The sequence below is a fragment of the Ambystoma mexicanum genome, chromosome 4p, assembly GCF_040938575.1.
Source record: "Ambystoma mexicanum isolate Mex_15411 chromosome 4p, UKY_AmexF1_1, whole genome shotgun sequence".
In the NCBI taxonomy this organism is placed as follows: domain Eukaryota; kingdom Metazoa; phylum Chordata; class Amphibia; order Caudata; family Ambystomatidae; genus Ambystoma; species Ambystoma mexicanum.
Window position 1 is genome coordinate 54,305,640 of NC_090927.1, and position 16,681 is coordinate 54,322,320.

The following is a 16,681-nucleotide window of genomic DNA, read 5'->3' on the forward strand; positions in this document are numbered from 1 at the left end:
GCTCCACGCCCAGATCCTTCAGAGGAAGACTCGTCTGGAGTCGAGCGGTAAGTGGCCATGCATTGCTGTGTGAAACAGGGCATGTTGCAGTGTGCTGGTAGTCAGCTACTTGCCTGTATGTGTAACATAGGCCATTTAATGATGTGTTTGCGCCGGGACATAATGGTAATGCATGTGAGACCAGTAATGCGTGAACCACATGGATGGTGCATGTGTTCCAATGAGACATGGGGAGCTGCATGCGGAATGCACACATGAATGCATGCCAGTCCCTGTTCTTGGACATGGGTGGGGGTGAGAGATGGGTGCTGCTCTCATGTACATGTATGGTGTGCATGTCTGTGTTTCTGAGAAGCATGTGTGTGACTTTGAAACGCCATTGATGCATGACACATGTCCGTGACGATGTGTAGATTCACTCATGCAGTCTGGTCACCATTGTAACCACTGTGTCTGTGGTGTACGAGCCATGATGCATGACCCTCCGGTGATGTGTGTGCATGGGATCAGCATGAGCCATGATGCATGTGAGTTTTAAGGCAACATTTATGTTAATAGAGGCCCTTGTACATGGATGCTGATGTTGATTGCATGCGCCGTGCCTGTTTCTGCATGTGTGTTGCCTGCATTGACCCATGTGTTGTGGAGGGACAGGATGGAAGTGACATTTGACAGTGCCACTCATGTGTTATTGCTTCCTGTCTAGGGGTCTATTGTAAAGTACCCTGATGTGTGTGTTCTATGTCTCCCTCTACGCAGCGTCGAGTGAAGAAGAGGGCAGAGACGGCGCTGTGGAGCTAAGCGGCGGGGATGCCTCCACCGGGCATCGACGCAAGTCCCAGACACCCTCCCAGGAATTGCCATCATCCGGAGGGAGGGAACTGGTGCCGCTTCTGCCACTACGGCTGTAGCGGAAGGGCCGGGTGAGCCCCTATAGGGGCTTGCAATGGCGAAGACGGTGCGGAGACATCCAGGTTGGTGGTCTCCACAGAGGAGGAGGAGCCCGCTACTGAGCCGCACATGGGGCCTGGTGGGGGTAGTACCACTGGTGCAAGTGGTGCAGTCCAGGGCCAGGGTCAGGAGGCAGCACAGGTCGCTGCGGAAGGGCCTGTGCATGTCGCTGGCACTGACCCTGTGGCTGCACCACCATGCACCAGTAGGGATCCCCCATCCCAGGCCCGTCCGTAGGTAGGGGGGAGGCCCACGTCATCTAGCTCTCCACTACCTGCGGACGAGGAGTCCCATGACCGTATGGGCTCTGTCCTGATTGGTGTCGCGTTGCGCACGCGTGTCATTCGTGATGACGTGCCTGCTTCCTGGGGGGACCACGCACGCCATCACAAGAGCTGCGTGGCAACGTGGCACAGTTGGGAGGGGCCATGGTCGGTGGGTTCCTACATGTGTCTCTCTGGCGGACCTCTCCTCCTCTGTGGAGACTATGCGCCAGTCGTTCTCCCTGCTCTCTGCCGGCCCAGATTCCACCAGGTCGCCCTGTGGACCTGGCCTGACCAACACAGCCAGCTTGGTGGAGATCCCATCCCTGCCACAGTCGGGAGTCGGTGGTCCAGCAGGGGTGGACACCCCAACAACTGGAGACCAGCAGATGGAGGATGTGCAGGCACCATCGGACAGGGCACATGGACGGCAGCAGCAGCAGGAGCAGGCTCTAGGTGGGAGCAATGATGGCTCGGGGCCATCATCATCAGGGGGGGCAGGCATCGGCCAGAGGGCAGGAGGACCCTGGAATGGGAGTGTCTTCTGTGTGGCTGCGGTTGGGCCAGCGGATAGATGCGGAGCGGCAGCGGGCAGAAGAGGCGCGGCTCACCATGGTCAGGGCGGAGTTCTCCATGCGTCAGGCGTTGAGGCGGGCTGAGTGCCTCGAGGCAACTCGCAGGGAGTTGGAACAGGCAATGAGTGCATCCCTGTGAGACCTCGGGGCCAGGACAGAGTCCCGCCTCCAGGAGATAGACATGGAGTTTGATGATGCCCTGTCCCACAACATCACAGAGTGAGCCACAGGATTTGCCCGCTGCCATTGTATATAGTTAGTTAGTGATAGGTTTCCTTTCTTTTTTTTTTTATTTTGGGACGCTTGGACAATGCCCCACGTTTTTGTATATAGTTGTAAATTAGGTAGGGTTTTGTATATAGGTTTCAATTTATTTGTTGGGCTCATGGACCCTTGTTGCAATATCTGTACATAGTTGGACAGTGGATTTTTTTTCTTACATCATTTACCCTCACCATGGATCAATGGATTTTTGGATTTTGGTTTTCTTTAGATTTACTTTGGTGGACAAGGATTTTTGACAAACTTTATTTTGGATTCATTTGGATTGTGTCATCATTATTTTCTTTTTTTTTTTAATATGCTTTTTTTTCTTGTGTATGATTATTTACATGCTTTGAATCATTTTTATTATTTTTGTGCACAATACATTTTGATTTCTTACTTCCATATGTGGTATTTGCTCTTTGGTTTACTGCATGTCACAATGTGGGTTTACACAATCACTCGCACCCAGTGTGTGTGTGTGTGACGGACATGTGTTGATGTGCATATTTGACATTTGGTTAGTGACAAGTAATAGGCCTTTCAGTGGATGGCAAACTTGATTGTGTCTGAAGACTGGGGCGGCGTGCAGTGGGATTTTGGTGGACATGAGGCCCATGAATGTGCATCTTTATGACATGTTGGGTGGGGGCCTGCTGGCAGGTGCCCGTCAATGCTGGGGGGTGGGGGTGCTGGGGGACATGAGTCGGGGCCTGCTGGCAGGTGCCCGTCAATGCTGCGGGGGTGGGGGTGCTGGGGGACATGAGTCGGGGCCTGCTGTCAGGTGCCTGTCAATGCTGGGTGGATGGGGGTGCTGGGGGACATGAGTCGGGGCCTGCTGGCAGGTGCCTGTCAATGCTGGAGGGCTGGAGGTGCTGGGGGACATGAGTCGGGGCCTGCTGGCAGGTGCCCATCAATGCTGGGTGGATGGGGATGCTGGGGGGCATGTGTCAGTGCTCACTTGTGCGTGGTGACATGTGGGCTGGCTGGGGGGCTTCGCCAGCGTGGATGGGCTGCTTGTGGGGCATGGCCAGGGGTGCAGTGTGTTCCCCTGTGTTGTGGTCTGCCTGCAGGCCCCGGGAAGGGGGGAGAGGGCACACCTGGGAGGACACACACTGCCAATTCGTTGGGGTACCCCCGTAATACATGTACCCCACTCGCACAAGGCCAATCGCGTGTAAAACTTCCCCGCGCACCCCCGAAATACATGTAGCCCGCTCGCACAGGACCTATCGTGTGTAAAACTTCCCGTGCACCCCGAAATACACGTACCCCGCTCGCACAAGGCCAATCGCGTGTAAAACTTCCTGCGCACCCCCGAAATACATGTACCCCACTCGCACAAGGCCAATCGCGTGTGAAATTTCCCGCGCACCCCTGAAATACACGTACCCCACTCGCACAAGGCCAATCGTGTGTAAGACTTCCCTGCGCACCCCCGAAATACATGTACCCCGCTCGCACAGGACCTATTGTGTGTAAAACTTCCCGTGCACCCCGAAATACACTTACCCCGCTCGCACAAGGCCAATCGCGTGTAAAACTTCCTGCGCACCCCCGAAATACACGTACCCCGCTCGCACAAGGCCAAAAGCATGTAAAACTTCCCGCGCACCCCCGAAATACACGTACCCCGCTTGCACAAGGCCAATCGCGTGTGAAACTTCCCACGCACCCCTGAAATACACGTACACTGCTCGCACAAGGACAATCGCGTGTAAGACTTCCCGCGCACCCTCGAAATATACGTACCCCGCTCGCACAAGGCCAATCGCGTGTAAAACTTCCTGCGCACCCCCGAAATATATGTACCCCACTCGCACAAGGCCAATCGCGTGTGAAACTTCCCGCGCACCCCCGAAATACACGTACCCCACTCGCACAAGGCCAATCGTGTGTAAGACTACCCCGCGCACCCCCGAAATACATGTACCCCGCTCGCACAGGACCTATTGTGTGTAAAACTTCCCGTGCACCCCGAAATACACTTACCCCGCTCGCACAAGGCCAATCGCGTGTAAAACTTCCTGCGCACCCCCGAAATACACGTACCCCGCTCGCACAAGGCCAAAAGCATGTAAAACTTCCCGCGCACCCCCGGAATACACGTACCCCGCTTGCACAAGGCCAATCGCGTGTGAAACTTCCCACGCACCCCTGAAATACATGTACACTGCTCGCACAAGGACAATCGCGTGTAAAACATCCTGCGCACCCCCGAAATACGCATACCCCGCTCGCACAAGGCCAATCATGTGTGAATCTTCCCGTGCACCCCCGAAATACACGTACCCCGCTCGCACAAGGCCAATCGCGTGTGAGACTTCCCGCGCACCCCCGAAATGCACGTAACCTGCTCGCACAGGGCCTATTGCGTGTAAAACTTCCCGCGCACCCCCAAAATCCACATACCCCGCTCGCACAAAGCCAATCGCGTGTAAAACTTCCTGCGCACCCCAAAATACACGTACCCTTCTCGCACAAGGCCAATCGCGTGTGAAACTTCCCGCGCACCCCCGAAATACATGTACCCCGCTCGCACAAGGCCAATTGCGTGTTAAACTTCCCGCGCACCCCCGAAATACACGTACCCCGCTCGCACAGGGTCTACCGTGTGTGATTCTCCCCGCGCAGAGGGGTACGTGTATTTGGAGGGGTGCGTGGGAGTTTTACAGACGTTTCCGTGGTTGGGGGGGCTGTATGCTGGTCCACTGGCCTGTGCGCCATGTACAGGATTTGTGTGCTGTTCATGGCGCACGGGGAGGGTTTGGGGCTTAACTGGTGCTGCTGCAGGGTCGCTGCGCCACTCTGCGCCACGGCTGGTTATGGATGTTAAAATCCATGAATACGCTGTGCGCGGAAATGGATTTTGGCGCACGCGGCTGGCGCAGACTGCCGCACGCGCACACTGTGCGCCAGCCGCGTGCGCCACTTGTGCTCTGAATTCTATGAATTACCCCCTGAGTTTTTGGTCAGACCTTCTTTTAACAGATTTTAGTACATCAAGAGTATGTTTTTCCTGTAGGAATCAATTATAACAGGTTTTCCAGGGACAGGTTCTTTCTTGTCTGGCAACATCAGTGTTAAAAACAATTGTATGACCAGCGGTCTGCTTCTTTCATTACTTTAGTAAAGAATATTTTTAGCAGTAACTCTGCTTGTATCAATAACGTAGGTCATTTAAACACTGTCTGTTTTGAAGAATTAGACCAACGTTCTTGTACTTTCCTAGTAGCTGTCAAAGTTATTTCTATGGTATTATTATAATGGGTTATTTATAACGCACTTAATACCCAGAGGTTTCTAAGTGCAGACCCGGGGATGGAACCTCTGGTGCTCCCTGTCGTCTTGTTTCCAAGCGATCCAACCTGTGTTGCTCTGCGTCATCTTGCTTCCAAGGCGAGCATGTTGCCCCTGAGCTATCCTCCCGAGAGGTATGCCTCTTTACATGAGCGGATTTATGCTCTTGCCTTATTACTTTGAAAGGGGCAACTTTATTTCTTATATCATTGAAAATGGAGTCATAGAAAACAATTTGTTTAGTCAGGACTTGCTGCATGAGACTTTTTATGATTTTTAATGGGTATACATGTAGATACCAACTTCAAGATTTCTCAAAGTTCTTCGACCTATCTCTGCTGCTCCATCTCGGCGAGTCTGCTTAGGTTTTTAATCTAGTCCTTCACCTCCAGGTGCCTATTATTTTTCCAGTTCATGATAATCCATGATTTTCAAAATCCTGCCAGTGCTCTTTGAGATGCCGTTGAAAGGTATCGGGTCAGAGGTGGATTATAATGTTGTGTTACAGCATGGATATAGGTCTTTTCCCTTGGCTGGGATTGGATTGAGATGGGATTTCTCTGATGGCTGTTGAGAAATGTGTATGGTGCAGTCTTCTCCCATCACACATAAGCTTTCTGATATAACTTTGTTCGTATGTAGTCCTTTTTTATTTTTTTTATTTGTACATGGTTCAGTTACAAAATGTAGAACCTTTACAAAAATGTTACAAAATATAAAACACATATTTACATTTCACAATTACAACAACATTTCATCTTAATACATGTAAAACACACATCGGCTTCTTTTATAAGATCCCCCCTAGCCAAGGAGAGCGATTCTCTTGGTGTAAGTTCCAGTCCAAGAACAAAAAGAAATAATTTGTTTTAAATTGAACAATAGCAGATTTCAAAATTTACAAATTAAAAGTATATCACAAAATCTTTATCCTTCTAAAAAAATTCAACCTCTAAAATTTCGAGTTAACAGTGACTATTCAGTGATTATCAAAGGCAACAAGTTCTTTTTCTATATGTTTGCAGAGACTTACCAGTGCATATATTAATGGTTTATGAGAGCCTTGCATCATTCTTGTCCATAAAAATTGCAAACAGTCTTCATAATCGATATTTACAAATGTCATCAAGCGATTTGTTCTCATAGTCTTGAAATGAGGGCAATAATGGATGAGATGTTTCATAGTCTCGTAGGGTTTGTTGCATTGAGGAAAGCAACATTTCCTTTGATTTATTATCCCTTTCTCGTTCCACTTCATGGTCCTTTACCTTGTATGGTATAAATTTAATTTATACCATAAATATGCTTTTCTGATACAATTGCAAGGAAATAAGTTAATGTGATCATATCTTGGAATATGAGTTTTAACGTACGTACAGTATTCTTTACACAATTTATAATTTGCTATTTGCTCTATGTTTAAGCACCAATCCCTTTCAAAAAGCTTTTTTTTTAGTATATTCTGGGCGGTGATACATCTACATCTACAGTGATGTGAAGGTCATTCAATATTTGTTGCATTTTCAAATGATATTGAGTAATTGAAATAGAAATGGTTAGTTCAAGGGAGTCTTTCATGTCGACACATAGGGAGTTCTTAGGTGGGAAATGGATTTTTGCCTAGTTTGTCAGTTGTCTCCATTTCCAACAACCAGATAACGCCACCAACTCCAATTTGTGTCGTATCACGGCATTAGGTATAGACATTGGTAAATACATTGCAGATTTTAACAAGGAACCCTGTAAGCAATCGAGACTTAAGCTCATGTCACGTAAGCATATGTCAAGTGAATATAATATTACGCTTTCAATTTTAAGTATCATGAAGTCGATCAAAGGAGTTGGCGAGAATTTGCAATATTTCGCATGCATCCTTTTTAGTTGAGACAAAAGTGGTCTGCTCTTACATTTAATTAAATCAGTCCATTCTTTCATTGAATTTTGTTCTGAGAGATTGTATCCAAGATAGATCGTGTTTGTGATACGAGATATTCGGGTGTTCATAATCTGCCATTGGAAGCCTCCATGCTTTTTCTTAGGGCCAAAATTCATAATGGCAGTTTTCGTCGAGTTCGGTGTTAAGTTGTGAGCAATGGCAAATTCCTCAAAAAGTTGTAATTTTGATTGGAGCCCTGCCGGAGTTGGATCGAAGATAATAATGTCATCAGCGAATGCCACCCATTTTAGGCGGATAGCACCAACCTTAACAGAAAACACATTTCTTGCATCCCAGTTTTTATCTAGGTCGGACAGATATAAATTGAAGAATGTAGCAGCAAGGTTACATCCTTGTTTTAGACCTAAGTTTGTAGTAATTGGCATGGTGGTACTTCCTTCAGCTGATAATTTTATTTTATAAGATGTGTTGGTATGTTGCTTTATAAACCAGCAAAGTAAAACAATTGGGATTCCCATATTCATCATTTTCTTCCAGAGGATATTACGGACGACATTATCAAAAGCCGAGGTCATATCAATCAAGGCAATGTACACAGGATATGAGTTCTTTGCTTTGGTTTCCGCTATTACATGTGCCATGATTGTGGCATTTAATGAGTTGCTCATGCCCTTCCGGAAACTCGTTTGATATCTTGAGTATAGATCTTTGTTTTCAGTAAACCTTTCAAGGTCGTATAAAAGCAGAACCCAAGCAATTTTGCATCTGTGTCCATCAAAGAAATAGGCCGGTAGTTCTGTGGTAAAGTAGGATCTCCTTTTTTAAATATAGGGACAATATTCAAAGTTAACCATGAAGAGGGAATAAGTCCCGAATTAATGATGGATTGAAATTTAGCTTTTAAAATTGCTGCCCAGAACTCTGGATCTGCTTTGTAAAGGCATGGTGGGAATCCATCAGGCCCCGCTGATTTAGAATAGGTCAATCTTGAAATAGCTTGTTAAATGTCATCTAGTGACCAATTCAAACGGGTGATCGCACTATAGCACAGAAGTACTCCTGATTCGCTTTTGAATTTCGTCGGAAGCTGAAATTTGTCTGTAATGTAGTCTTACCATACATTTTCTGCAATACAGTGTGGCATAGCTAATGCGACACTCTTATTGTCATTTTTGATTGTGCGCCAGATAGTACGTGTGTCGTGTGACGTTATGGCTCTTATTAAGGTGCAATTCTCTTTATTGTACCACAGGATGCGGGTTTGCCTGAGACTCTGCTTATGTACACATATATGTAATCTTTTTGTGGTTTCTGATTATCCTAGTTTGCAACACAACACCTCCTGTCTGCAGTGTGGCCCTCACTGTCTACCTACTGCCTGTAGAGTTGTGAGTAGGCTGGAATGCCCTCATGGAGAATCGATGACTTAGCAGAGAATGTAATGTCCTTGGCTCTTCAGCCCCTCAAATGTTCTCCTCATCTTTTGGACTTTTAATGTGTAGTCAGGGAAGGCTGAGACCATCACTCTTCCGGTTCCATGTGTTAATACCACCGCAAAAATATTGCCATACAAAAATATCGCCATATTCTTGCAGCGATATTAAGGCATGGAACCTGCGGGGAACACCCCTGCAACTGGACATGTCAAGGCAGGGGCCGGTGCACTGACCTATAGGGAGGCCTACATTGCTGGACCCCACCCTTCTTCTTATGCTGCGGAGCATGACCACATGTACCCTAAAGGCATCGCACTACAAGACATGGACTCTCTTGATTCTGTGCCTCCACCCTGCCACAAACCAAAGGAAACTAGTTAGAATGGATTAGTGCCACCAGGGCAATCATGTCTTCAGAGACACAGCAGTGTCATAAAATGGAAGCCTTTGCCGTGGGGGGTTCAGAGCACACAAAGGAGGGGATGCTCCCTGCAAAAAATAATTGCAACATGTTTTCTGTCATTCGTGGAAGGATGCAGGACCCGTTTGGTCCTTCTGGTTCAATGAAGAGTTAGTATCGCTAAGGCGAACTAAACGTTCTCTGGAACATATCCGTAAAATATCTCCCACTACAGACTCTGCTAATGCTTTCAATGCTGCAAATAACATGTTTACAAAGCAGCAATTATTACTCAAAAAGCAAACGCATATAACACTCGTATTAGCAATGCCTCTTCGTACTCAAAATAACTGTTCTCCATTCTCAGAGAGCTGGAAAACCCTATCCCAGCCACCACCCTAGCTAACACCAGCAAAGAATGGTGCACTCTCATTCAAGATGCATCAGCCTCCAAACCTGATCTGCTGCAAAAGAAAATAGTCACTAAAAGAAAAATACTAGCTGAAAAGAATACCCCACCTAACACTCCCACAATCTCCAATGACCACAATACTCCACTATTCCACTTCACACCTGTGACCCAAGAACTAGTGAACAACACTATTGCCAAGCCGAAAGCCTCGAACTGCAAAGGAGATAACTTGGCAATGCTTCCTTCAACACAAATATGGTCCCAGCCAGCATCAAAGAAGCTTGGGTCACCCCTCTTCTGAAAAAACCTACCCTTGACCCTGCTGTGCCCACTAATTACTGACCAATAACTACGGTCCCATTTTTACTTAAAATCATAGATAAAATAGCATACTCACAAATTCAAACCCATTTCGAACAAAACCAGCTCCTGGGAGCTAGACAATCTGGATTCAGGCCGAACCATAGTACGGAAACGGCCCTCATTGATTTGAAAATCCAGATGGACACCCTTAGAGACTCAGGAAAACTCTGCATACTACTGTTGTTAGACCTGTCTGCAGCTTTTGACCTTGTAGATCATGACAAATTATGTACCATTCTAGCCAATGACTTTAGCTTCTCTGAAAATGCTACTCTTTGGGTCAAACATTCCGAGCCGAACGCACGTCCAGAGTCTCCATCGGCAAAGATGCTGCCGATCCTATAGCAGTCCCCATCGGGGTACCCCAAGGTTCATGCCTTTCACCTATGCTATATAATGCATTGACGAAGCTTCTCTTCTCAGCATTAGTTGATATGGGTGTCATCTACACCAACTTTGTAGATGACACCCAGATCCTCATACCAATCTCAGGGAACTACGACCAGGACACTTTGACCATCAACAAAGTCTATGCCATTATCCAAAACAGCCTTTGCCTTAACAATGAGAAGACAGAGATTCTCATTGTGGGCTCCCAAACCAAAATAGGTACCCTTCACTCTGATTACTCTGCAATCAACATTGATGGCACGTTGACTCCAGTACTTAGGAGTGCACTTAGATGGCAACCTCACTACGGCTAAACACATCTCGGCGGCACATTCGTCTTTCACATCGTACACATCAAAAGGAATGGCATCAAGCCGCCAGTTCCTCACACCTACAGACGGTATTACTCTGGCGAGGGCTCTGACTCTATCCAAGTTGGACTATTGTAATGCCCTATTACTAGGGACGTCCAACACTAACCTTAGCAAACTACAACTAATGCAGAACAAAGCATTACGGGCAGCACTCGGAATACAAAAATCTGATTACATCTCCAATATTAGGAAGGAGACCCACTGGCATCCCATTAAGGCCAGAATGATCTCCAAAACATTGTGTCACCCACAAATGCCTCGCTGAAAAAGCCCCCATTTACATGAACAATGCCATTAAATAAAGAAAACATCCAGTAGGACGCTCAGGTTCAACAGCAACTCGCTCCTCGTGGTCCCGCGGTACAAAAGCTCCAGAGCAGGAAACAGTAGCTTCCAAGTCCTGGCCCCCAAACCCTGGAGCTCCCTCCCACTAAATATTATAAATGAGGAATCCTTCCTGGGATTCAAAAAATCGTTAAAAACTTGGTTATTTAACCAATTCTGGCAAAACAAAAGTCAGTCAGCCGCCAAAGGTCTTATTAGTCTATCTGGGGCTCCAATGACACATCCCTTTTGGAGGTCTGAGCTTAACCGTGTAAATAAATAGGACTCCTCTATTGTTTCATCCAATGCATAACAATAATCTATGCCTTAATGTCTATTTTGTAATGTGTCTATCTGCAATTTTGTAAGTGAATATTTCCATTCTCAATGCCAACGATGTCTGTAACTACGCTGTGATACCCCAGTGTCTGGGCGTGCAACAAAGGTAATAAATAGATAAATAACTAGCTGATTGGGCAGTATTCTTTTCCAGCTCTGCAGTGCACCTTTCCAGAGTGTAATGTTTAGACTATGGCCTTCTGTCCTGTGGCAATGCCAGGCAGGTGCTATAGAAGGCTCTGTGCGCAACAGGATTATTCCGCTGGGCCTGTGAAAGGATCAGTGGTGCGCTGCTTCCGGCTAGCAATCCGCCTGCTCATGCATTTGATCAAAGTTTTTGATGACTTTGTCTTATGACTTGCAATAAGCGTATCTTGCCCCTCTCTATGTATTGCCATTAATGGGTATTTGCTTAATGCACATGTATATTGTGTTCATAACATGCTTCAGGCACACAGGTGTGTTTCAGACATAATGATAGGTGTGAACAGTGCACTTCTTACCCCACTGTACAGCCTATTCTGGGACTGGCATCATTAGAGAAACACCTTTCCCCTGAATGGGGTTCAGTAGGTGCAGTGTTTTCTCATCTTTCTCACAATGTGACTGTGGTAATTATATCCCTTAGCCAGCATTACATGGGGAAAAGTTATGTTTGATCATTGATTTCATTGGGGGGTGCTCTTGATGTTTCAGAATTCTTTAACATTCATATTGGCTTTCATATATGTAAATAGTACAAGGACTGAGAGTGTTTGAAGATTTGGTTTTATATCATCTAAGAAGCACAGTCTCCAATTACAGTAAAACGTGTATTTTGTCTGACTGGGCCGTGGGCTAATCTCTGCATGCTTCTTTGCTGTTGAAAGCCAGTGTGGATGCCTTTGACAGGTGCAGTGTTCACACTACTTGTGGTTTCTGGTCACTCTGCAGCTTCTGGAGCTGTTCCCTCACCTCTTCCTGCTGTGCAGCTCTGGCCACCGCTCTCTGCGGATCCCCATCACTCAGAGAGCTGACCCTGTCCGACAATAAACTGGAGGATTCTGGTCTGAGGGACTTGTGTGAAGGACTGCGACATCCTAACTGCAACCTACAGAGGCTGGAGTAAGTAGACGCATGTTCGTATGCCTCGCGCTAAGTCGCCCTCCATCCTCTACCTATTCCCACATCCCTGTTCTTGCTCTGCACGGCCTCAACACTCCCCCGCCTGAGCACTGAGTCTGAACGCCTCACTCCCATCTACCTGAAGACAATACATGTTCAGTGAAAGCCCTCTCACTGCGATATTATTTAATATAATGGTATTAGCAGTGCTTAATTTGTGGGGGTGCTTGCCAGGGCTCAGCCCTGGCACTTATTTTTGAGCCCCTGCACTTATTGTCTCAGACGCACTTTAATTATGAAGTGCTGATAGTCAGTGCCTCCATCAACCACAATGAGTAGCTGCCAGCTGTAGTGTAACCCCAAATATGCCAACACTGTGGGCAGGAGCTATGGCTGGTGGCAGCCAGGGCAGGGAACCACCCACCCGCAGTGTCACAGGCGTGCTAGAACATACCTGGGCCCTGACACTTATTTTTGTTATAAATGAAGCACTGGGTCTTAGGGGTGGTCTTTGCGATGCAGCAGTCCATGTGATCTTCATTGCAAAGCGATACTTTTGGGCTGCTGCCAGAGAGGAAACGCTGGTACCCTCTGCTGCCCAGATGACCTAAGCTACCCAGAAACTAATGCCTCGTGAAGCGGGCATCTTAGGTTAAACTACATGCAGGTTTGCAGATAGGAACACATTCTTGGCTTGAGTTTGCAGAGTGGTGATCTCAGTGGAGCACCCAGTAAATTTCCTTTACCCATGCTCCAGCTGAGGCGGGCTATCTTTCAAGCGATTGGGGTTGGGTAAAAACATTGGGCCGATTCAATTAAGCTGTGGATCTAAATAGCTTCCTAACGAGGTGTGGGCTGCTTTGCGTTCCAAGTATGAGAGATCATACACTTTGTGGTTGCTTGTGGTTACTTGTGGTTGCTTCTCATGAAAGAACTGCACCCCACAGTGTTGGGGCCTCTGTGAAAGACTAAAGAAGAACACCATTGCATCCAGCCAACTCTACAGATAAAGGGCCCATCAGCCACTTTTACTCTCTAAAAATAGGCAAATACTCCCAAAAAATAAAAATAGGGAGAAAAAATACTCCCAACAAAAATGGGAAATAGACAGATGGAGCCTGCCCCCGCCCCTCCCCTTCCTTCATCCACACAGTCCACGGATATGATTGGCCCAGCAGCACATGTAATGCAACATTATTGCTGCCCGATATGAAGAAGTAAACATTTATATTTTAATGTGCATTCATAACTTGTTACAAAGAAATATTTATAACAAAACATTTCTGTTTAACAGTTAAAAAATGTGTACTCGCTTCTTAAAAACTCCCATTGGGAATGAGAATTACTTTTTTACTCCCTCAAAAATAATTTCATTCCCAACTTTAAAAAATAGGGAGTAAAATACTCCCACTTCAAAAACATATCATCATAAGTTTTTCATTAAAACGTTAACCAAAACCCCACAACTGTGTCTATAACTACTCGGGTCTAATGAAAATCTCAGTCTAAGCCTGAATGGAGTAGGTCACCTGACTGCCCCCAATACACAAGGCAACGTTGGCCTTTCATTCTGTTCCCAGAGCATCACTTGCAGCCCGCAGGCGCATGGATGCAAAGTTCCTAAATATCTATGAACTGACCTGTTCAAGATGGCTGCCAGAAGTCAGGCACGCCTTCATAGGACGCTGCGCTTTTTGGAGTCACTGTGCACTACCATGGCTTGCCCCAAGCACTGCTGCTTGGTCCAGAAGCAGAAGTGCGCTGTGTTCTCCTCATGCCACGGAAACATGGCTGGAAGTTTGCAGCAGGACTATGTGCAGGTTTCTGCCCGGCTGAAGCAAAGAGTAGTGTCTCAGTTCCTAGGGTAACTGGTGCATCAGTAACGCAACAGGCCTTCGGGGGCCTTTCATGTACACTCCCCCAGCTGATATGAGACTGCGCCATGTATGGAGCTCACCCGGGGTGCACCAAGAGCAGAGCCCCGCATTAACTCACAAGTCATGCCCAGAGACTACCTGCTTAGAGACAGGCCTCAACATCTCCTCGACCATTCAACAACTGGGTCTCTAGTACAGGAACAATAAAAAAGGAGATGGGCTCTTCCATGGAGGAGACTCTCCACGGTTATAAGATATGAACAGAAATGGTTGTCTAAAAGCACATGAGCAACGACCAGAGTATTAGGGGGCTAAGTGGAATGGAAGTGATGGAACTCAGCATTGAAGAGAAAGTCTTTAGAGAATTGCCCTGCAGTGCAAAGCTGATGCCGCGATGACGCAAGACTGAACCGTAGACCCATCGATCACCCTATGTCTCCACCGAACCAGGAGGACTGAAAGCTGTCACACAGACGAAGTAGAACCCTACGCGTACCCTAGAGTCGAACCAAGAAAGCCAATGTAGAAGGAAGGAATGAGAAAGCCATGAAGATCCAGAATCGGGAAGCAGTGCCTTGATGCGTCTCCTTCTGGGAGGTGTAGGCCAAGTCTGCACATACTGTGCACAGGCCTTTTCTAGAGATGAGTAAACACGATGTTGTCGTGTTGAGCTGGTCAGAAATGGCTATCCCTCAGTCTTAGGAACAACGGGAGATATCTGACCCACACCGTTGCCCAGTGGACATTTCTAGCCATCATCTCCCTTCGTTGCACAGCATGGCACTGCAAGGCTTATTCATGTTAAATGCACCTTTCTGAAAGAAGAGCTCATTGTAAATGCCTATCGTCCCCTTGCGGCTTCTGAATCCAAGAGCGTGCACAGTTCCAACCACTAATGCGTCGCTTGTGACTTGATGAAACCACGCTTCACACTCCTATACTAATTGAGTTGCTTCTTGTGAGAACGTTATGGTACCCTTCATTTCAGCAGGAAATGTAGCTAAATGTATCTTTGGAAATGTATTGTGCGAAAACCTTAATTTATAAACTATGATCCACTAAATTAAAACATGTAAATAACTAACTGACTTTGCAAGGCTAGTCCTTTCTATGATGTAGATCAAGTCGGCAGACTCAGCATGGAACTTTGCACGCTCAACCTAACATGCTAGGCCTCAGTCTACCGTGTAGACTCCCTCTCCTCTCCTTAAAGTGGCCTGTTTCTGTGTATTTAAGTAGCCTTAAAATGGTGCCAGATCAGATCCATCAGAAACATGACATCACAGTGGACCATGCAACTCCGCAGCCTCACAGGAGGTACAGATCCATGAAAGACACGGGCGAGATCGCGGACCTGTGCTCTATGAAGCGCTGTTACCATGAGATGGGATCCAGCTCAAATATAGGTTGTCCTTCACTGCTTTATGTCAGTATTGTCCAGATATCAAAACAAAAGAGGTGATGGCTGGACGGTTTAGAAAGAACCTTAACCTCTGGCATTGCTCTGGGCACCTTCGCCTTTACAAAAGAGGAAAGACCATATGAAATCAAATCTGGTGCCGCCCCTAAAGGGGCAGCCCAGTTCAAATGGCTAGATCACATCCCTTTTGCAAGAGAACCACAAGCTTTCCCAGACATCTTGAGCCTGGTTGGGCTTCATCAGTGAGGACTAGCTTGGGTCTTTAGGCGCAGCAGGCACGGGATCCATGTCTGTTCAGGCTGGACTGCCCCTTTTGGGGTGGCACCAAGCCCGATTTGCATTTGGTCTTTCCCCTTTCTGTTATGGCTTGGCAGGTGAAGACGTTGGTCTGGAGGGTTGCCCAGAGCAATGCCAGAGGTTAGGATTCATTCTAAATCTTCCAGCCAACACCTCTTTTGTTTGAGTATTGTCCAGATAAACGGACACAAGCAGTGTGGAACGTATGCCTTGTGTTGGCAAATATTTCCACATAGAAATGAAGTATCGAGTCAATGCAGTGCGCAGCTATGAACAGTATTTCTAAATCACTAACACGTGAGAGGTTTAAGACTTTCCCTCAGCGTGTAAACGAGAAGAAGATTCTTGTTGGAGCAAACCATCGCTTCCAATGGAATTTGGCTCCACATCTGAACAGTGTGTGAATGCACACCTGGACCCTCTGCTGGCTCCATTGCAGGAGATGTGCATTGCACCTCTGTCTTCTTTGTACTAGGTACTGTCGCTCACTGTGCCATAATGTCCCTGTCTCATTGTTCCCTGATAGGGCAGCGCCACTCTTGCTGATAGTGGAACCCCAGATCCCTGCTCTGCTTTCACTGTCAGTGTCCCTGTGTGTGTCATTGTTCCTTAGGTTGGACAGTGTCAGTCTTATTTTGATGGAGCCCCAGATCCCGGCTCCGCTCTCACTGTCATACTGTCCCCGTCTGTGTCAT

The 16,681-nt window shown here is 47.0% G+C and overlaps 1 protein-coding gene across 2 annotated transcripts in view; it reads left to right on the forward strand.

The window, feature by feature from the left end:
• The window catches only part of LOC138452985 (NACHT, LRR and PYD domains-containing protein 3-like), a 481,434-nt gene that overhangs the window by 354,901 nt on the left and 109,852 nt on the right, over positions 1-16,681 (forward strand). Inside the window, exon 10 of one of the 2 annotated variants that reach the window (XM_069605362.1) lies at positions 12,222-12,392. The exons of the other annotated variant lie outside the window; for it this stretch is intronic. Within the exon in view, the coding sequence (XP_069461463.1) occupies positions 12,222-12,392 (171 nt within the window). The remainder of the gene's footprint in view (positions 1-12,221; positions 12,393-16,681) is intronic. 2 annotated transcript variants of the gene reach the window in all.